Here is a 23,012-nt window from a genome sequence, read left to right as displayed (position 1 = left end):
ATCGAAAATGGAATTGCAGATCACATTTATATAGTTATATTCAACACAAGACAACATAATATAATTAATCCAATAGATATGTGTCATACATGTTAAACAAAGCCTTCAGAACAAGAACCATGGCCATCTCCTCTGCTATCATATGTAAGCTTTAGTTAGCAACCAAACGAAGTAGATATCACATATCCATTGTAACATCGATCCCTAGATTAATCTTCCACAATGGATTTACTTGCTATTCACCAGCATTGACCAATATTGGCACATAATTGTCATACTTAAACCAAATTAATAACACAATTGTTTCAGTCAATAGCTGTACCAGTAGCCAGTAAAGGCCTTCGAACGGGACATCACATTTCAAAAGATTCAGATTTTAGAGATGGTCTTGCAGGCTGAGGACCAATCATAAATAACCTTATTCAACTATTAGTGAGAACCAAAAAATAGTTGAAAGAAAAAAAAATGAACCCAAACGACACTAAATAATTATAAAGTTTTGTTGTTCGCCAACTGCAGGCTGATATTGCAAGTTCACTCGAACAATCTCCACGAGGGCATAGGCCGAACTTATGAAGGCAGAAAAAATGAGATGATCAGTCCAGCATGTCCTAGACTATTGAGTATGCGAGAGAAGTCACAGAAATGGTCATAATTTGTTTAGTTCTAACGTTGCAGAATCTATTCGGAGAACAATCCTGTGCAGGCAATCAATGTTTTGACAACAACTAGTGCCGCTTTCACTTAGGCATCATAATGTCAACACTAGGTATATTAGTTAACCTTCTACTGAAGTATTTAGTAGAGTAACTTATGATTAGTTGTCATTTTCAACCAACCAATAAATCAAGAAAAAACTACCCTATACAACTGCGGATACAACTCCCTTAATTACAGTTGTACAATTAATCAGAATATTTGCCCAGCTAATTTAGGAAACAACCACATATTAGAGTCTTCTAATCTTGGCCCCATATCCAACAAATCCCAACCACAGTATGATGGCTGAGCACAGATAGCACAAATGCCTCACTATGAAAGAGTGCGAAATAAATTGAAACGTGTGATTAAGAAAGGGGTTGAGGGTAAACAAATAATTCAATTATTTTTCTACAAAATCTCCCAAAATGAAGAAGCTGGGCGAACCTAAAGACAACATTTCTTTTATAACTTATTCCTTTAGTATTCTAGCAAGTATTGCCAATTCAGCATGCCAATGACAGAAGTTTCCTTTTCCTCCTGCTAAATATCGAACTACATTCCAGGTTCAACACAAGAAAGGCTTCAACACAAGCACATTTCTGTGTAATGCTCTTAGTAGCATGCTCTTTCACTAACAAACATGGTGAACATCTTCAAATATAATTGAAGGTTTAAATATATTTTTGGTATGAATCACTTTAATTTTGGTTTTGATCCGTATACTTTAAAAATTAAGTTGTTGGTACTTATAGTTTCAAAAATTTCGTTTTGGTCCCTACTACAAATGGTATGCCAAAACAGTCTTGTATGGTACAACCATTTTGGACCAATGTCTGGTTTACTCGAGAGACTTAAACCTAAGTAGAAAAAACTATAAGAATAGAAAACAAAACAGAATAAAACTAGGCACCAAGGTCTTGTTGGGTGAACTTCTAATAAGCAGTTATGAGAGAAGAAAATAAAGGTAAGCGAACTGAATTTCTACAAGTTAAAATAAAATAATGAACCCAGTTTTTGGAAAAGTTGGATGCGAGAGCTTCTATACAAATTGTGGCGCACAAGTTTATTTTTCTTATGGAATATGGAAGAAGTTTAATCCCATTTTTCTTCACCAATAAATTTTAATTGAGAAGTTTATCCAAACTAGATGCAAACCTAAACTTGTAAAACTATAAGGACCACAAATCAAATTTATTAAGTATAGGGACCAAAACCAAAATCAAGACAAATGATAGAGCCAAAAATATTAAGACCATAATTGAATTGTTCCAAAAGAAGTCAGAAAGAAGCTCAATAATATTTGACTCCACCATCCCATAAGGCTTTTTCTGGACATTCCCTTTCTTTCTTACCTTTTCTTTACCATTTCATGACAGTTACTTTGTTGCATCATGGTCACTCCAGATTCCAGCTATTTTATCTTGGAAGCTTCTTCCTCTTCTCTTTTTTTCTTTTGAATTTAAGTTTCTCAAACATATCACTTGAAGCCCACACCAAGTTTCACCTCTTTGACCTTGCAATATTAGGAGGGACTGTAGCCTCTAGCTCAATTCCAAACCTCTAAGAAGTACCCCATAATTCCAAGCATTCTCGTTTGATTCTAAACTTTTTCCTTTCATGATAATCATTCATTTAATGCACTTTCCTCCGATGAGCAAATGAGCATCAAGATTATCTCCATGGCTTTGGCCTCATTTTTCTCAGTTTCCTTGTCTTCATTTATCTGTAATGCAGAAAGGCCAAAGTGAAACTTAGTTCTGATATATGCCTTGGACTTCTATTAGATATTGCAAATCTGTTGCGAATTTTACTTTTAGACAGGAAGTATTCAAGTTGATCTCAAAACTTTTACTATACTGGATAAGTTACAAATTAACCACAAGATCTTTCATCATTTGCTAATCCAGAAATTTAATATAGCCTCAGTGATAAGATATAGACTTGAACTCAATTAAGAACAGGTTAATGTAAAAGGGAGTACTAATTTTAGACAACAGAAAAATGTAAAAGGGAGTACTAATCCTTAACATGTTATCAATTCTAAAGAAAGAGACAATATAGATTTTAAGGCAGACAGACAACTGTGAAGAAGATAATATTTTCAATGCATTGTGAACTGAGGACAATGGTTAGTGCCTAATATGTGCAGCTCACTGCAAAGTTCAAAGTAAAAATCCTGTTTAGACAAATTTCAGTGAATATAGCTTTGTGTAGAGGGAGCATGTGAGCCACATATAGCAGAGACAATTATTTAGAGCTTAAAAAACAATTTTTAAAAAGAAAAGGACAACCTGGTACTCTAAGCTATAAAGCTCGTGAAGGGAAGGAATGGCCAGACACATCATGGATTGAAGGCAGCCTTACCTAGCATTTGCAGCAGACTAATTCCATGAATTGAACCTATGACCCCCTAGTCACACTTCAACAACTCTAACTGTTGCACCAAGGCTACCCTTTCTCTTAAAAGGTTACTTAAAATAAACTATCTCACATCAAGATTAGAAGCATAGCTAGCAAATTAGGTCAAAAGCATCTATAAAAGTCAAATCCAAATAGGTCAAAACATCAATAAAGGCAAGAACCCAAACAAAGCATGAGAAAATGGAAAATCCTCATGCTGAAAACAAAAAGCATATCAACAATAAATCCTTTTTGTTCTCTCTCTCTCTCTCTCTCTCTCTCTCTCTCTCTCTCTCTCTCTCTCTCTCTCTCTCTCTCTCTCTCTCTCTCTCTCTTTTTTTCACAGACATGTACACACTCTTCCAGGAAGGTCTTTTCTTAATTTACATTGGCGAGATTTCTCTACAGCATCATAATGTGCATATTTTGATATATTTATGGTGAAAAAAAATACAATTATAAGAAACTCTCATTTTTATCGTGTGAACTCCCACCTAATCTTTTGTTTGCCTTTCCCTGGCTCTGTAACGAACCAATGTGACAATTAAGATGCAAAAATTTGTTGTTCATTGATTACCAGCTAAACTTTTTCCTCACCAAGGAAACCAAAGAAGAAGCCCATTTTTTCAGTATCTCATTCGATCAGAAATTTTTTAACAGTGTCAGATCATTTAGTTTCATTTTAGTATTTTTTTCCTATCAAACACTAATAATGAGAAAAATCAATATCTTTTTTTTATATTTACATGCAATAATTTAGTAACAAGACAAGTAATAAACAGAGCAGGCACATGAGCTTCACCAAGACATTCAAGAGAAATATAAAATCATAGCTGGGCTTTCACCTTATGATTAAGCTTTTGAGAGATGTGCTTCTTAACAATGTTCAGTTCTAATTCCCAGATCAACACAAGCCTGAAAATAAAAATGAAACTAATCAAATCTTAAATCCAGACAGCGTGCAATACAAACTCAGCACCACATACTACAAACAAGACACAAACATACACAAGGAAGATTTGATATCACAACTCTCTAGAAGAAAAATAGATTTACTACACTTACAAAAAAACTCTCCAATCTCCATCACCTGCAGTTCAGTAGATTCAATCAATGTTCAGTTCTAATTCCCAGATCAACACAAGCCTGAAAATAAAAATGAAACTAATCAAATCTTAAATCCAGACAGCGTGCAATACAAACTCAGCACCACATACTACAAACAAGACACAAACATACACAAGGAAGATTTGATATCACAACTCTCTAGAAGAAAAATAGATTTACTACACTTACAAAAAAACTCTCCAATCTCCATCACCTGCAGTTCAGTAGATTCAATCATATTTTAGACTGACAATGTTCTCAAGGCCTCGATCATAGAATCAAATTATGCTTCCTTTGCAGCCCTCTAAAAATTGGCTGTTATTATCCATTATAGAGAAACACGCGTAAAACCCTCCAGAATGGGTAGTAATAACCAATGCATTTATCTTCAAAAGGGGTGATCAATCCCTCAATGGTTTCTTACAGTATATGACAACGTATTTTGATCACTTGTTTCATGTAATGCTCAAGTAGTCAATGAATGAGTCCAATGTACTGTTCTCACGATTACATAAAATCATGGCAGATTTCAAGGATACTAGAAAGATGAAATAATAAGTTCACAAAGCAATGAATTGATTTTCAATTAACTCTACTCTATTTTCAATCTTCTGAGGTTTATTTCTTGAAAAATAGTCAAATGTGATGTACATGAGGAAATCCATAAAAAGGCCCTTCTCATATGTTTCTCTCACAAGTTCAATGTTATCTCGTTTCAAACGGTAAGCTTGATCCAGTATTCTATATGAGATTTCATCAAAACCAAAGGAAAACTCCGACAACTTTTGACCCCATAGTATTGCCTTCTCTGGCATCCCCTGCTTGCAAAATTGTGACAACAACATATTGGTTGTAATCACATTTGGAACAAAACCGATCTTAAGTAATTTGGCAGTAAGAATCATAGCTCGATCTAATATATCACTACAAATACCATTCATCATAGTGTTGTATGTCACTGTATCTGGAACAATGCCAGCGGAGATGAGCTCATCCAAAATGATAACAGCTTGATTCATTTTTCGCATTCTGCAGTAGCCATGCATTTGTGTATTATAGGTTGTGATATCTGGGTCAAGCCCACATGAGTACATTTTATTAACCATCTGACCTGCGCCAACCATGTCAAATGCCTTGCAGTACCCTCCTATTAATATGTTAAATGTGAAAATATCAGGCGGCAAACCAATCCGTTGCATGTCAAGAAATGTATCAGTTGCAAACTTCATTTGTCCCCGTCTACAATAACCATCAATGATGATATTGAAGGTGAAGGTGTCAGAAAGAATGCCTTTTTGCCTCATCTCTTTCTCCAACCTCAATGCTTCAGTCATCCTCCCACAATTGCAGAGGCCTCTAATCAAAGAATTGTAAGCAAAATTATTAGGAACAAAACCCATAGCGGACATTTCTAAGAACACTTCATGTGCCTCCTCGACATTACCTGCTTTTGAAAGCCCGTCAATTAAGGCTGTAAAGGCAACAGCATCTGGATACATACCCCTTTCTTTCATTTCCTTCCAGAGAAACTGAGCTCCATCCAAATCATTCATCTTGAAATATCCATCCAAAAGCACCGTGTAAGCGACTTTGTTGATGGGAAACCCCTTCTCTAGCATCCCATACAAAAGTATCCTGGCTTCTTGCAAGCATCCTTTCCTACACAAACTCATAAGCAAAGAATTACAAGTGGACGATGAAGGGGTGAAACCGCCCAAGACCATAATACGATAGGTTTCAAAAGCTTTGTCTTCTAAACCTGCCCTGCTATAGGCTCCTATTACTGAGTTAAAGGCGACAACACTAAGAGTTAGTCCCTTTTCAAGCAGTTCTTGCAATAATGCCATGGCCTCATCAATTCTGCCAGTCCAACATAGCACAGACACAGTTACATCACACAGTGAACAATCTGGAAACAATCCCAATACAATCAAATCTTTCAACAACCTGTTCCAATCATCTTTTCTCCCATACTTATAATATCCCCCAACCAAAATATTAAAAGTCACACAATCAGGAGAAACACCCTTAGTCCTCATCTTCTCATAAAGCAAGCTAGCCTGACTAACTTCCCGTGCCTTGAAATACCCATCCATCAGTGTATTATACATAGCTGCATTTGGCGCAATTCCCATATCCTGAATCTCATCAAAGAGCTTCTGCGCCCTCCTCACATTCCCTTCCCGGCAAAGTGCATGCATAATGGTATTAAACGTAGCAAGACTCGGTTCAAGGCCACTTCTAACCATGAAATTTAGCCAATCAAACGCAACCGAAGTCCTCGCCCTCACACAGCACGCGTTAATAAGAATGTTAAACGCAAAAACATCAGGACTACACATAAACTTAGGCATCAAATGTAACAAACTCTCCGCAATCGCAATCTTCTGTTGTCTACAAAACCCATACAACATCACATTAAACGTGATATTCGAAGGGCGAGGCCCTCTGTGGATCATATCCTTGAACACCTTCCACACACTACCATAATCACCAAGCCTAAGCAACAACCTCATGAGAATAGTCAGCGAAGACAAACCAGGCCTAACTCCTACATCCCTCATCTTACGCAAAACCTCCAACGCCTCAAAACTCATCCCCAAATTCAGAAACCCCCGCAAAAGCGTATTCAAGACAGAAAAATCAGACTCATAAATAGCATGATTCTTCCACATAAACTCAAATATTTCGTTGGCTCTCCCAGCCCCAACCCTGGCAATGAGCCAGGAGACCACGTCCTGCGCGAGCAGGTGAAGCCCCTTCGCCGCCAGAACATGCGCCGCGACGCAGCTCAAGCGAACGGTCTCCTCGAAATTGTTCCCGAAGGCTAGCTTGAAGAAGGCAAACGCGGCTTGGCGGGTGTCTAAGAAGGTCATAATCTTGACGAGAAGGAAGGGGCAGAAGCGGAGGGAGAAGGCCTTGAGGGCGAAACTCTGGTCGGTTTTGATGGCGGTGGATAGGCCCAGGACGACTAGGCGACGTTCATGTGCGGTGATTGTGTTGAGGGGTTTGAAGGTGGAGTCGGCGAGAGGGAGAAACTGAGAGAGATAGTGAGAGGTGTGAGAGGGTGATTTGGAAGTGGAATAGTGGGAATGAGAGAAGGAGAGGATGATTAGGGAGAGGGGATTGAGAGAGGGCTCGCTTGAGAGAGAGAGGAGGGGACGAGAAATGTGGAACTTCGGCGACATTGAGAAGTCGCAGATGGAGATGAAGATGGGAGCGCCGCCACATAACACGGCAGCCAGGTCGTCCGAGCTTAGCTCAGGTCAGCTCAACAATGCTCTCCTTCCAAGTAAAAAAACATCGTTTTTTTTTCTTTTTTTTTTTTTTATCTCTAATGCCCGTAAAATTTAGGTTTAATAAAATTCTAATTACCTTTATAAATTTGAAATATTTTTAATTGAATTTCAATTTAGGTATCTGAAATATATTTTTTTTAGTATTTTGTTAGTTGAATTTGTTGCTTTTTTATTTTTTTTATCTTTAATTAATTGGCTAACTAGAGTTTTTTCTTTTCAATTATTTCAAATTTATGAGTAGTTGATTCAGTGTGTTAAGTTGGACTAGAAAGGAAATGAGTGGATTAATTGTTGAAATGGAGAAGAGAAGAGAAGTAAATCACATCACATCATTTAGTTGACAACAAAAAATAAATGAAATAGTACTTAAGCAAAATTAAAAAGTATTTTGAACACTCACTGAAATGAATTTTTTTACGTTGCTCGTTGTTCTGCAGAACTTGTTCGTGGACAGTCAAAATTCTCATGAACTCTTCCAACAACATCTTCTCCAAATCTTTGGACCTTTAAGAACAATTAATTGAGCTCTCAATAAAGAGGAATAGGGATGGCAATACGGGACGAGCCCGTCTGTTAGCTTGTTAGAAAAAATTGTGGGAGTGGGCTAAAATTCAGTCCACTTAGGCTCGTCCCACGTAACCCCAAACACACAAGAGGCAACAATGAGAAAAGGCGGATTAACCCACATTGTCCGTATTCACTCTTTCAATTGAATCCTTAAAATCCAACAACACCAATAACAACTCATTATTTTGTGTTTCTTCTCTTCTCTCAATCTAGTCCAAAGTAACTTGTTCATGTTACTTCTCTTCTCTCATTCTAGTCTAAAAATGACACTACATCAGGGTGTTCACTATCATGCAAGTGTTGCCTCATGTCAACACCAACACAATCATCTTCACTACTCACAACAAACAAGATACTCCAATCTTCGTCAAGTTTCTATTTTTATTTGTGGTTTTAGTTTTGTGACATGTATTCTTTGTTTTGTGTGATTGTTTTGCTTTGGCATTTTATTTTTGTGATATGCATTCTTGGATTTGTGCAATATTTCTTGTTTGAGTTTTATGGATTTGGCTTTGTGCAATTGTCCTTAGCTAGCGAGTTGTTTATGTTATTGGCAAGCATGAGTCCAAGTCTCACATTGAATAAAAATGAGAAAATAGAATACTATATAGAGGTGAAAGACTCATTAATCCATTGCCTTAAGGTTTTGGGTAGAGAGTGGTGTCAATCTCTTATATGGTTGGGTTCATATCTCATTAGTGTTCGTATGTTCCGAGTAAACCTCCTCCTCGATAGTTCCAACAATGGTATCAGAGCCAACGGTTCGTCTTGGTGACCGCTCAGACGAGTACAATGGTCACTATATCGAAAATCTTCCTAGCAAAGGGTTTCAGGTAAGCATGTCTCGTTAGATTTTTTTTTTCATTTTTGTGAACTTTTCATTAATTTTTGAGGGGGTTTGTGATTTTTGTAGAGAAGTGGAAGCTGATAACACATGGCTCTTTAGGTGATGAAAGCCAGAGCTACTTAACTTCGAGGAAGGACGAGGTAATGTAATTAGTGTTCTAATGTGAGGCTTAATTTTGGTGTGAATTTGTAGTTGGAATTTATTTTGTAACTTATTCTAGATGCATGTGCGTTTTGAAGGAGATTCCCAGACCTTTTCAACTTCCCACCGAGGCTTCGGTGAAGGTTATTATTAGAAAGTGGGTTTTAAGTCTAACTCAACTCCACAAAACCGGTGTGAGGAAGGTGTGTTGTGCGTGATAGTAGAAATTGGATAGTCCTATAACGATCCGATAGCGGGTGGAATAGAAGAATAGAATGCCTACTTAGAACTCGTTATGATAGGTTCTAACCATGACTCTGATACCATGTTACGAGAAAAGAAAGAATGAAAATCGTGTATATTATTCCTTCATATAAGAAAAAAGAACAATTGATATATATAACTGTTTTAAACAATATGAAAATAAAATATAAATATAAAAATAAAATATAAATATATAAACATAAATGCACATATACGAATGAAAATAAATTAAATTCAATAATTAAATTATTCTAATTAAGATTCTCCGATTAATATATGCATCAAACAGGATTACTCGAACCTGAATCATGACAGATTTATTCTATAAGAAGCATGTCTTAACAAAAGGACGCACACCATCTAATAATAAGTCTAATGGTTAATATAATTCTTCCCGAATTATAGCAGGAATGTGTTGCACATTTTACGTAAGATGTCACATCTCTGAGCCCAATATTATACGTTCTTTCAGTATTCGTATTTTATATAACTAATTAATAATGTATTCACAGATATTAATGATAAAGAAGAAAGATTTGTGTACATAGCAGACTAAACCTTAATTTTAAAAGTTATTTGATTTTGTTTCTCTTAGTAGTTGGTCACCACTGAGAAGTGTTTGCCAACACAGTGCTGATACCAAAGTGAGTGAGTGAAGAATCTAGCAAAAATGTTAATAGTAAATATGCATATGTACTGGGAGAAATGCTTATTTCAAGTATTTGTTAATAGAATAGATGAACTGGTTCTGTGAGAGGTTAATTATAATGTACTAATGCAATCAACAATTTTCATGCTAGTTTACGAGCTTCCATAAAAACTCATGGCTGAGAAGTTCGAGAAAAGAAACACAGAAATTTTTAAAATAGGTGATGAACCAACTACAAGAAAGTATAATATTATATTTAGTTCAAAACTTTAAATCTCATTGTAGGTTTTTTCCTCTTAAGAATATGTTTATTAAACAAACAATACAGATTCAATTTTATAATTAAATTAAAAAAGTAAAATTATATTTTTAAAAAAAATTCAAAAATAAATTTTGTAGAACAAATTTAAAATATTTTTTAATTTAAAAAAGAAAAGTCTATTTAAGAAAGATTTATTCTGAAAAAAATTGATTAAATTAATTTCAATTCGTTTCATATTCACAGAGGATTCATTGAATTTTGAGAAATAATGGATGAATTATTGTGAGGGATAATAGAGAATTGTTTTGTTACTCCTTATTTGAAGTAACTCTTGTTATGATTGTAATATTCATGAATGAAAAACAAATAGGGGAATACGTGGGAAAAAAACGTAAAAGTAAGATGAAATACAAAGAAAAACTTTAAATGGTAAAGAAAATGAACGCTTGTCATTAGGAAATGTTGGAATCAATGTTTTCAGAATTCGTTTTGAATGAAATTGGTTATGAATAGAATTAATTTTAAAGTGACAAAATGATTATATTTAATTAAGAGTATGTTATTGCAAAAATAATTTAGTGGTAAAATTCATCATGAAATTTTAATTAATGATATATAAACACTTTATTATTCTAACTACTTTATTTCAATTAGACCATATTACTTATCACATTCAAACCTTTCTCTTTTATGTTTGTGGATGTGAATTAAAGTATAATTATTTATCAGTCTTCTCTTAAATTGTTTTATCTATGTAAAAGTTATGAATTTGTAATGTAATTGATTGTTAATTTTTACATGATTCTACATTGAACATAAATTTCTTAAATTAATACAGTAGCATTATTCTACATTAGTTCCAAATAGAGATTCTATATCAATTACAAAACTATAACGGAAAAAGATTAATTATCAGACATCAGTTGCTTCAATATTGATTATAAGTAGAATCTATATTTTTTTATGTAAGTTATTTTTTCATTGGATTTAAAATACATATATATTTTACATATATATTATATTGATTAAGTTGAATTATCTATAAAAATATTAAATATAAACTACATTCTACATTAATTATAATTATAACTAATATAAAAATTATACATTCTAGTTAATCATACCAATGCATAAAATAATTTTCTTTAATGTTTAACCTCTAAAGTGAAAATTTATGGTCTCAAATATAATTTAAATTTTGAAATAATCATAAATAACATTCAAAGATAATAAAACACTAAAGTTATGTTATTTAGGAGGAATGTATCAATCATTAAGCACACCATTATCATTTTATTTTTGAGTCATGTTTATATAAGCAAAATAGATCTCCTTTGTAAGATAACTTAAAAAGATTAATTGAATATTCTCTCCTTTTTTTTAGGTAAGTACTCAGCCTTAAAATCTTATCTTGAGTTTTCAAAATTCAAAATTATGATTTGCACTTGTCTTTCTTATAGAGAAAATGTTCTTTATATCTCTTTCTTTTCATTTTTGTGATTTATTTTTTCTATTTTGTTCTAAATAATCAAACATTCAAACTTATATAATCAATTCGTGAAATTGGTGTCTAATGACAAGATTCGAGGATTTTGTATGTGTTTAGTTTTAGGTCTAAATTCTATATTGAATTGTCAAGAATGTTTTTCTTTCTTTTCATCAGTGCTGATTTGTTTAGAGTTTTTAAACTCCTACTATTACGTCGAGATCGATACAAAGTCATCCATAGACATTCAAGCAACTTTAATCACCTAAATCACTTGTTCTTGGTCTTTATGGATTAATCTATTGAGGTACATTTATTTCAACTGATTAATTTTGTTTTATTACATGTTTATATGAATTCTATCAATTGGTTTGAGTTCTAACCCGATTTTATTGTGAGTTCTTGGTTTTTCATTAAATTTAAGTCATATTTGAATGATCTCATTTGTCTTTGTTCATAAGTTGATCATTATTAGTTTTCATTTCATTTGGATACTTTTCATATTTAATTTTTAAAATTCCTAGTTTCTCTCTTTTCCATTGTTTTTCTTACAAGTTTTCTTTACATTGGGAACTACTTTTAGATTTTAAAATTTTAATTTAGTTTTCCAATTAAAGTTTTTGATTGATTCATTCTTCTCCTTTATCTCATTACTTTCCTAGGTTAATTTTCTTATTTGATTCTTAATTCAAGGGTTGAGATTTAATTATTTATGATTCCAAATGTTCATATCTCAATGTTATTTTAATTGTAATTGATTTTTCTAATGAAACTCTTTCAATTACACTTTGAATTGAATTTAGGATTATGTAATTGTTTTTCTTTAATCGAATCCATAACTCTAATTTGAATTGAATTTGGTGGATCAATTCCTATTAGTTATTTGGAATTTGAATGTTTGAGAAAGTCATATAGGTATGATTTTTTTTGTACAAATAGTCCTAAAATTCAATGATACATAATTAACTATAATTAACTAGGTAGAAATTAGAGAATTTCGTAAAATTTAATCTTAAACATTAGAGTAAGAAAAGCTTATAAAACTCAGAAACTTAATTTTGAAATTGAAATTGAAAATGATGTTCATATAAGTGTTCCTTGTGAGTATGGTGTAGGTTAATATTTATCACATTATAAAGAAAAATGCATATGCCTATGTAGCTAAAGTGATTCCATCATGAACTCTCTTATACTTCTCATGACATTTGGGAGGAGACAGTGGAGGAACATCATCTTGCCTCGCCCTAAAAGTTGTTGTGTCCACCTCTTATAGCTTACACTTCTTTTTTGTTAACTTCTTTATCACTAAATTATACCCCTATATACAAGATTATCAGTACCAATATTGGGCTTAAGATTGATTGTATACTATTTAAGATGAACTAATTTGTAACGCAAAGTTGATGGTCTATTTATCTAGCATTATGTTTATCCATTTCTTTCAATGTCCAAGATAGGAACTAAATCATCTTGCAAACCCCCTTCCAAATTAATACAGCTAGCAAGAACAAAAAAAGAGTATATTATTATGATATGAGACACTTCAACTACTTAATATGTCCATTTTCTTCATTCGTCAATTCCTAGGATAACTTTTCTAATTGACCCATATATGTAAAAATATACTTGTTTTTATTTGATTATTAAAACTTCACGCAAAAATAGAATAGTGATTGTTTATTAAAAATTAATATATAAAATATATAAAATATTATAAATCTTTCATCCTATTTTATTATCAATTATTAAATAATTACAGTGTAATGAAATCAATATTTGAGTGAAAATACTTCCATTAATTAGTAATTCCGAATTATTTAAAATAAAGCCGAACGCACAAGATATTTATCTAAAATAAAACAACATTAATAATATTTTAATAATAAAGAGTTTATGATTGAATGAATTGAAATAAAAATGACAGAAGATGAAGCAGTGAGGTTGATCTGACGCAAGGGAGGAAGAGTGTGCAGGCAGGGACAGGACAGGGTTTGGGAATTTGATGGCAAAAGCATGAGAAAATGGGCCCCCACTCATGATTGGGTCAAGCCCAATGTATAGCCACTTTTATCCAATGGTGGGGAACCATTAGGTACCACTTGTCTCCTTGTCCTCTGTTAACTCTACCCTTCATTCATTCATTCATTATTTAATTAATCTCTCCTTCTCTTGCAATCCTAATGAATGGCATGTGGACCCCTTTCATCCTTTATCTAATTTATAAAATAAATAAATAAATACTATAACGTGGGAAAGTTAGGTTCATTCCCATCATAAACATATTACACATAATCACCAATTTCAAATCATAATTAACAAATTAATGTTCTAATGCGGCCATGTTTTGGATTTTATGGTTGCTTTCTTTTCTCTTTTATGAGTTAACTATTATTTTTTATTTAGTATTTTTCTCTTAGCATGTCACTTATTTGTGTAATGAATTTGGTTTGTTTAAGATAATGAATCTCAATTATTAAGCAAGTATAATTGTTTTAATAGAATCATCTGATAAAACTTTTAGGAATATTAGACAAAAATCATAAAATATCTGCTTCTTGTACATAAAATTAGTTGAGAAAAATACATACTCTAAACAATATTAGTTAACATTCAGAAAACTAACATAAATATCTAACTAGAACTGATAAACTACACGTCTCAATAAACTCAAATATAAATGTTCAAGCTAAAAATCCTAAAAATTAAACAATGTACCTTTGAATTGAATAAAATTAAATTTTAGATAGTCACATGCATTATTTCATCTGAAGTTGGTATAATAAGCCACAACATTATTCAACATAACCATCATAGAAGAATAGATGTATCACAACACCAACCCTAGTCTAAAATTGTCAATTATTTACGCATACATGTCCATTAACCTTTTTTCATTGTGTCCTCTTTCTCATTATTTGCACTTATAAAAGCAACAATCACATCCTTCAAACTACCATATTATCTTCAAAATCTGCATAAGCTGCAAGCTTTCCTTCAACCTAACATATTCATCTCTCTGATTCCAATGCATATTGTATCTATCTTCTTCGTATTTAAAATATTATTATTATTTGATAAGTCTAGCAACATCTTCATAAATAACGGATTCAAACGTACCTAACTTAATTATAATATTTATGAAATATATGATATTTTATATAAAAACAATATCCATTTATAGTAATAGAATTCATTAATAATATTTATATGTTATTCTTATGTTTAATAAGACTATAAATACATATCATCATAGGGAGTGTGATAATTTAATCTCATAATTGTTTTTATTTACAAATATTTATTTAAAAAAATTTATCACTGATTTATAACTCAATCACACATCAACAAACTAATCACACATCAACAAATTAATTTTGGAATGTGAGGATGCAGGTGGTGCAGAGATAAACACTCATAAAAATAATGCAAACTAATTTTGTTGGCCTACTTTACATAATAATTGGCTCACGAGCTTGTGGGCTTGTTGCATGCATAAGGAGTAACTATAGACAGTGAGTTCAACCAACAATAACTGTTGGAAGTCCTACATCGACTAGAGATAAGGTCAATTCATACTTTATAAGTGGGTGCAAACCTCACCCTACAAGCCGGTTTTGTGGGGTTGAGTTAGGCTTAAAACCCACTTTCTAACATGGTATCAGAAGAAAATTAATTCTTTCTCACGTTCTTCCGCAACCAATTCTATTACTGCCAAGATCTTCATCTTCTACCTTTTGTTCTTGGCATTTCTACAATTTCTTCTCCTTTTATGGCTACTCCCTCTGTTACTCTTGCATCGTTATGTTTTATGTTTTGACTTTGCTTTCTAGGGTTTTCAATGAGAAACAATTGGGTGCTTTAATCACTCGTAGCCTTGGATTGATTTTTGAGGAATATGGAGAAGTTTGGAGATTCGGGTTGTGAAATTTTTTGTCCAATTTGCAGTTGTGATATTCAATGGCTTCTACAGTTGTTCCTTCTTCTACTAATTCTCAGGCGCAACCACATTCCTCAACTTTGAGACTTTCTCAAGAGCAAATTCATGGTCTATTGGCAGTTATTCCTCAATCTAATCCCACAATCACACATTCTACCGATCTAGTGAGTTCTCATAATGTTTCCACTTCTTCTCAAGATCAAGGTAATATTTATTCCCAATGGATTCTAGACACAGGTGCTACTAATCATATATCCAGTTCTTTGTCTCATTTTATTTCTTATCATAGAATCTCACCAATTACAGTATCACTACCCAACAAGAACTCTTCATTTGCTCATTATTCTGGCACAGTTTCTCTTAGCCCACACTTTACTTTACATAATGTCTTATTTGTTCCTAATTTTTCAGTCAATATTATTTCGGTCACAAAGTTAACTAAGTCTCTATCTTGTAAAATTACCATTTCTGAATTTTCATGTGAAATACAGGACAAGTCAACCCTGCAGATGATTGGGAAAGCTAAAGAAATAGATGGCTTGTATATCATGATAGTTCCTGCATCCACACCCCTTGGTTCACCAGCTTCTGTTACTCCTGAGAATTTCATTGTTTGTTCTACAATAAGACCTAACTCTAGATATTTGGCACTCTAGACTAGGGCATCCTTCTTCTTGTTATATGAAATTACGCACCATGTATGCCACTTTACCTGATACAAAATACACTCATTGTGATATTTGTCACTATTCTAAGCAAAGGAAATTGCCTTTTCAATTAAGTACTACTGTTTCAAAAGCTCCTTTTGATTTAATTCATGTTGATATTTAGGGGCCCTATTCTACTTCTTTTGTTGATGGTTTCAAATATTTCTTAACTATAGTGGATGATATGTCTAGACACACATGGATTAAATTGATGGCAAGTAAGTCAAATACAAGATCACAACTTATTGGCTTTGTTTCTTATATCAAATCACAATTTGACATTGATGTAAAAGTTGTTAGATCAGATAATGGTAATGAGTTTGCAATGACAGATTTTTATAGACAAAAAGAGATACAACATCAATTATCTTGTGTTGAAACACCTCAATAAAATGGAGTTGTTGAGTGAAAACATCAACACATTCTCAATGTTTCTAGATCTTTAATGTTTCAATCCCATTTGCGCATAACTTTCTGGTCTTTTGCTGTTCGTTATGTTGTGCAACTCATTAATATTTTACCTTCCAAAGTTTTGGCATATTTTTCTCCATCTCAGCTGTTACACAATGTTAAACCTGACATTACTTACTTACGAGTTTTTGGCTCACTTTGCTATGCTTCAACTCTTCAAGCTCACAGAACAAAATTTCAACCTCGTGCAAGAAAATGTGTTTTACTTGGTTTTAAAAAAGGAGTGAAAGGCTACCTTTTGTTAGATTTAAACTCTAGGGAAATTTTTCTATCAAGAAATGTAGTCTTTTATGAAAACATATTTCCTTTTGTTACTAGTGACAAGCACTCACCTATTGATACATAAAATTCCTTGGATTTTGTCACCAAAATCATTTCCTCTCCATCACCTATTTTCTCAGAAGTTACTGATCAACCCTCTTTACCACCTACATCTTCTCCTTCTATTGTTCCAAACCCTGTTATTTTTTCTTCTCAACTTGTTTATGTTGAACCTGCCATTGCTACTCCACAAAGGAAATCAACCAGGCCAAAACATAAACCATCTTATCTGCAGGACTATCATTGCAACATGTTATCTACTTCTTCCGCCACTCAGTCATCTGTAGGTTCCTTATATCCCATCTCTTCATATCTCTCTTATGATGCATTATCATCTCTTCATAAATCATATGTCTTTAATCTTTCCCAAGTTAGTGAACCTAAAACCTATAACCAAGCCATCAAACATGATTGTTGGAGAAATGCCATGGATCAAGAAATTGCAGCTTTAGAAAATTCCAAAACTTGGGCTTTGACTTATCTACCTTATGGAAAGCAACCTATCGGAGGTAAGTGGGTATACAAAATAAAGAGGCATGCTGATGGGAGTATTGAACGATACAAGGCAAGGTTAGTAGCCAAAGACTACACACAACAAGAAGGCTTAGATTACTTTGAGACTTTTTCACCTGTTGTCAAACTCACAACAGTAACATTGGTTCTGGCTTTAGCAGCCTCCAAACATTGGTATTTACATCAACTAGATGTAAATAATGCTTTTTTACATGGGGATCTAGATGAAGAAGTATACATGTCTCTTCCTCTTGGCTACAAAACAGAAAAACCAGGGCAAGTTTGCAAGTTGTTGAAGTCTTTATATGGACTCAAGCAAGCATCTAGACAATGGAATTACAAGTTGACAACTACTTTACTTTCTTTGGGCTACATACAATCAAAATTAGATTATTCACTTTTTGTCAAAACTGATTCTGCTCATATCATCATCTTACTTGTTTATGTAAATGATGTAGTCTTGGTAGGTGATGACATCCAGGAAATCCAAAATGTGAAGGCTCTATTGAATTCAAAGTTCAACATTAAAGACCTAGGCCAACTCAAGTATTTTTAGGGCTTAGAAATTGCAAGATCTCAACAGGGCATTAATTTGTCACAAAGGAAGTATTCTCTAGAGTTACTAGAAGATGCAGGATTGTTGGGATGTCAACCTGTTTCTACTCCCATTCAGCCAGTCACAAAATTTTCCAAGACAGAAGGGAAACCCTATTCAGATGTGCATGCCTATAGAAGACTTCTTGGCAGGTTATTATATCTAACCAACACAAGACCAGATTTATGTTTTGTTGTTAGTACTCTCAGTCAATTTTTTTCCAATTCTTTGGAAGATCACTATGCAGCAGCAATAAGGATCCTGAGATATATCAAGAACAATCCAAGACAAGGATTATTCTTTCCCTCCAACACAGAACATGCTCTCAATGCTTTTAGTGATTCTGATTGGGCTACTTGCCCTGATACTATAAGGCCTGTGACTGGTTTTAATGTGTTCTATGGTGCATCCTTAATTAGTTGGAAATCCAAGAAGCAAGGTACTATATCTAGATCATCAACCGAAGCGGAATATAGAGCCTTAGCTTCCACAACATGTGAAATTCAATGGCTTTTGTATTTGATCCATGATTTGAAAAAACCTCTACCACAACCAGTTCCTCTGTTTTGTGACAATCAATATGCTATACAAATTGCACAGATTTCTACTTCAGCCATAAGGGATAAAGTTCAAGTTGTTGTAATTAAGCTCCTGCACATTTCTACTTCAGCCCAACTTGCAGACATTCATACTAAAGCTTTGCATCCATCACAATTTCAATTTTTGTTGCCCAAGCTGAGCATTAAGGATATATATGTTGCAACTTGAGGGAGGATATTGGATTTAATTTATTTTCTGTTCATATCTGTGGATTTATGTTCATATATTTATATTTTGTTTTTATATTTATATTCCATTTTTACATTATTTTAAATAGAGCTGTCAAAACGACTAACCCAGCCCGACCCACCACGGGTTAGCCACTTAGTGAGCCAACCCAACCCGGCTCATTTATTAGCGAGCCGAAAAAATTTGAACCCGACCCGACCCATCACGGGTTGGTGGGTTAAACGGGTTGGCTCATTGGCTCACTTAACTTTATTTCACCCTCTTTTTCTGAGATTCTTATAACATGTTACTTGATCGATCAAATTGAAACAGTAATAATTGGACCAATTGATATAAAAGAAAAGGAAACAAAAGAACTCTATTGTTATATATTTTAAGCTATCAAACATAAAATTTTGCCAATTTAGTTTAATGAGACATACACAACCGTTTGACCAAGAAACTACTTATAGCCGTTAACAAAAATATATAGCAGAGGGGAACTTTTTGATAGACAACAGCAGAACGCAACACGAAAAGCTCTACTGCGAAGTAAAGGTTGTGTATTTTGAATAGATGTTGACTTGGCATACACTCTCTATAAATAGTCCATCGTTAGAGTTTCAATATAATGACAATTGACGCATCTTCGAAATCTCAGCACATAATCAACAACCCGGACAACACATCATCATCAAAAAATGTAATTAAACAACTTTAAGGACAAAACAAGATCTAAACTATAATTAAATCATAATTGAGCCTTCCTTAATTGTCCGTATAGATAATAGTCCGATAAATATAGTATAAATATAAGTGAGTTCCCAAAGTAAAAAAGTTAGCTATTAAAAACTTACCTCTCCAATAATGTCAAGTATTAACTTGAAGATTAGAGTATTTTTCATCTTGAAACCAAACATCTAGACTAAAGACTAAACACATGAAGGTTAAGGATATATTAAGTTGGTGGTTTTATAGGATTCACTCGGTCTTGTAAGTACATTTTGATACTCACTATGTGATCGGATATATTCGTTTTAAATATCACATGATAACTACAAGTAACATGACAAAAGTAAGGGATGCCACCCTAAAGAGAGACGAGATAGTCACATCGACCAAATGAAGTTGATGAAAAAGTTGAAAAAGAAGTTGAAAATGCTAAAGGGGAAAACATAGAAGAGATGGATGTGGTGAGAGTTGAGAACATCATATTGAAGAAAAAACTAAAAGGTATAGTAGAATTGTGGCACTCCAACCTAGTGACGAGTCCAGATAGGACACACATTTCGAGATTATGGGGTGTCATCATGTCATCACTTTTTCGTAGAAGAGATAATGGAAAAATCCTTCCTACCGATTTGGAAGACTCCCACATTGTATATATACAATGGTACAACATATTCAGATGAGCACATCGACATCTATGTCATTCAAGTCAGTGTGTACACTTTCGAAGACACTATCATGTTCAAGGTGTTCTCGACTTCTCTGAAAGGAGCGATCCAAAGTTGGTTTAGGTTCTTACCACCTCAATTAAAATGTTACTTTGACATACAAGCCACAAAGTTTTGAACACCATTCACCATTAATCAACCCAATCATCTTACATCGATAGCCTTCATGATTATTAGGTAATAAAAGAAATAATCTCTTTATGTATTCATGGTACAATTCGTGAAAGTGACACTTAATACTCGAAACCTAAGCCTCAAAGTTGCAATCATGACATGGTCACTGTCCTAAAATCAAGCCCATTCTCTAACAGCTTATGCAAGAAGCCCACATCAAACCTAGGCGAACTAAGGAAGAGAGTTGCAACATGTATACAACTCAAAGAACTCAAATTTAGAGTCATGTTAGAACTAAAAAGGTTGCAAGAAGAAGCCCTTGGATAAAAACCGTACTTGTCCACCTCTACGAAGACTGAAAAAGTCCTTATGGGGCCTAAGGTTCACAATGTACACCCTGTTGAACACCAACCATGCCTGAATACTGAGTTGTTACTAACAATGGTGGAGGACCGTCTAGACAAAGTAGCATTGAATCTTTAATAAGAGCTATGACTAGGAGATTGGAAGAAGAAGAAGGGCTTCAAAGAACTCTACTCTTGTGGAGGATAATTTACTAGCTTATCTTCATTTCTCTTGAGCTTTGTAAATATGTACATAAGTCCTTGCTTTAGATATTGCATTTTGGCCAAGTTTTCATGTCATTTAGGCTTGTTTTTGGCCATTTTCTTCACAAGTGACTGAAATAATCGATTATTTCATAAGCTTTGGCCTTTTTCTGTGTTTCATCACGATAATATTCAACTAGGGGGAAAGATAATCAATTATTTTTGTCAGACAATTATGGTACGCTAGTTTTGAGCCTTTTTGACTACCCTCTTGAATGGGATGCGATCTAACTCATTTTTAGGCTTGCTTGGGCCTTAAGAAACCTTTTGGAACATGGTTTAAATGAAGAGGCTTCCATACATTGCATCTACTCATGAGGAAGGTTCAAGAAGATCCCTAGTTCAATGTACCTTGGCTAATTCATTGTATTCAAACTTTAGAGGGATTCACTTCTCTATCCTATAAACAGGAGTGGCCATCTCTTGTAAACTTAACATGGAATTAATGAAAAGAACCTCTACCAAAATTAACAACCTCCTTTTCTCTATATTAATTAGGATTGTCTTCTACTTGACTTCTCCTAACCCTTTTCCCTTTATGGTTGGCTCAACCTCGTTCAAGATGCATTTTCATACCAATCTTCACACATCATATCCTTCATCATCATATGCTTCCATTTTTAGAATTGCTTCTAAATGGAGCCTTCAAGTTGCTTGAAGAAGGTTTCCATCAAACAACACATAAAATCCCAACCTTGTTGAATGTCGACTAGAGCAAGCATTATCACTACCACCATAACTATAGAAACAACTCTAAAAAGTATATGACCCTAAAGGATAACATCAAAGTACTAATATAGGATGAATGACTACAACATTTATTTGAAGGGAATACAAAAAGGACACTTGCAACCACAAAACAAACCGCCCTAATAAAAGATAAGAGGGAGCATGCCCTAAGAAGAGAGGGTAACACCAACAAGGAAAAGGCTATAACCTTGTAAGGGGTAATCAATACAATCTTTAAAGCGTTGTTGGTGATCAGGCATTGCTACTTTTACTTTTTATGACACTACTAGGTCGAGGTCGACATTATCTTCAAGCTATCAATGTAGCATTCCCATGTCATTTGGTAATCCACGTGGATCATCATTGTCTTACAACATTCAGATGAGAACTTCATATCTGATACGATCATGTCCAAGAAAGAGTATAATCGCTTCTAAATTTGAATCATTAAGAGGCACGGCAAAAAGAAATCAAAGAAGAATGCAGAATAAGACTAGGATGAGGATGCCACAATATAGCAAATTGATAAGTCTTGTGAAGATTTGTCACAAAGATGTTAATCTTTGATAAGAATCATAATTTTAATCCAAACACCAAGAAAATCCTTTCTCGAAGAATGTAAGTGCATATAAAATGACTTCAAAGTGTTTACGTTAGCTTTTGATACCTCTATTATAAGTACATAAGTTTAATAAAACCTAAAAACTCTAAAATAAAGCCAAAAACACATAAAAATAGTAGAAATTTTTTTTACAGAAGTAGACTTTCGCCTAGTGAGGTCTTCTCACCCAACGAACATAAACTGATTCACTTAGCGAATTTAACATTTTGTAAAATTAAAATAAAATTACAATTTATTGAATTTCCTAAATTATTCTTCAATTGTGCTTATGATCTTCATGTTCTTTAGGTTTTCTCCTTCATGGAACATTATAAGATTCAATTAGACGTGTTTTGATTTTGACATTCTCATAGATGTTTTGCATTGCAAATTTTCTTCCTCAAGTTCTTCTCATATATGTTTAGGAGATAGTCCTTTAACATACTTTCCTTCTTATATTTTTCAAG

The 23,012-nt window shown here is 33.6% G+C and overlaps 1 protein-coding gene and 1 long non-coding RNA gene across 16 annotated transcripts; one reads left to right on the top strand and one right to left on the bottom strand.

Moving 5' to 3' along the window:
• Positions 1–47: 47 nt before the first annotated feature.
• On the bottom strand, positions 48–8,010 carry LOC108343407 (pentatricopeptide repeat-containing protein At5g16640, mitochondrial). 15 transcript variants are annotated; one of them, XM_052878635.1, is made up of 5 exons: positions 5,144–7,522; positions 4,168–4,192; positions 3,948–4,017; positions 2,055–2,425; positions 48–569 (listed from the first exon to the last, which is right to left on the bottom strand). In XM_052878635.1, exons 1-4 carry the CDS (start codon positions 7,395–7,397, stop codon positions 2,327–2,329), a joined length of 2,448 nt encoding a protein of 815 aa, XP_052734595.1. In that variant the 5' UTR covers positions 7,398–7,522; the 3' UTR covers positions 48–569; positions 2,055–2,326. The 15 variants fall into 15 exon arrangements, with proteins under 15 accessions (XP_052734595.1, XP_052734594.1, XP_052734597.1 ...); XM_052878637.1 differs by lacking the exons at positions 48–569; positions 4,168–4,192 and adding exons at positions 4,193–4,248; positions 4,399–4,423 and having other exon boundaries at positions 2,357–2,425; XM_052878636.1 differs by lacking the exon at positions 48–569 and adding an exon at positions 4,399–4,423 and having other exon boundaries at positions 2,372–2,425; positions 4,168–4,248.
• Positions 7,338–9,390, top strand: LOC128197316 (uncharacterized). Its single transcript, XR_008249704.1, has 4 exons — positions 7,338–7,474; positions 7,946–8,908; positions 8,989–9,062; positions 9,162–9,390. It is a non-coding gene; the product is annotated as an uncharacterized LOC128197316 (long non-coding RNA).
• The last annotated feature ends 13,622 nt before the right edge of the window (positions 9,391–23,012 follow it).

This window comes from Vigna angularis, chromosome 1, assembly GCF_016808095.1.
Source record: "Vigna angularis cultivar LongXiaoDou No.4 chromosome 1, ASM1680809v1, whole genome shotgun sequence".
NCBI lineage: Eukaryota > Viridiplantae > Streptophyta > Magnoliopsida > Fabales > Fabaceae > Vigna > Vigna angularis.
The sequence above is the reverse complement of the archived record's forward strand: the minus strand, read 5'-3'. Positions and strand labels throughout refer to the sequence as shown.

Bases quoted from the DNA above. Each gene is read 5' to 3' on its own strand.
- LOC108343407 (XM_052878633.1), bottom strand. From the start codon at position 7,397: ATGTCGCCGAAGTTCCACATTTCTCGTCCCCTCCTCTCTCTCTCAAGC.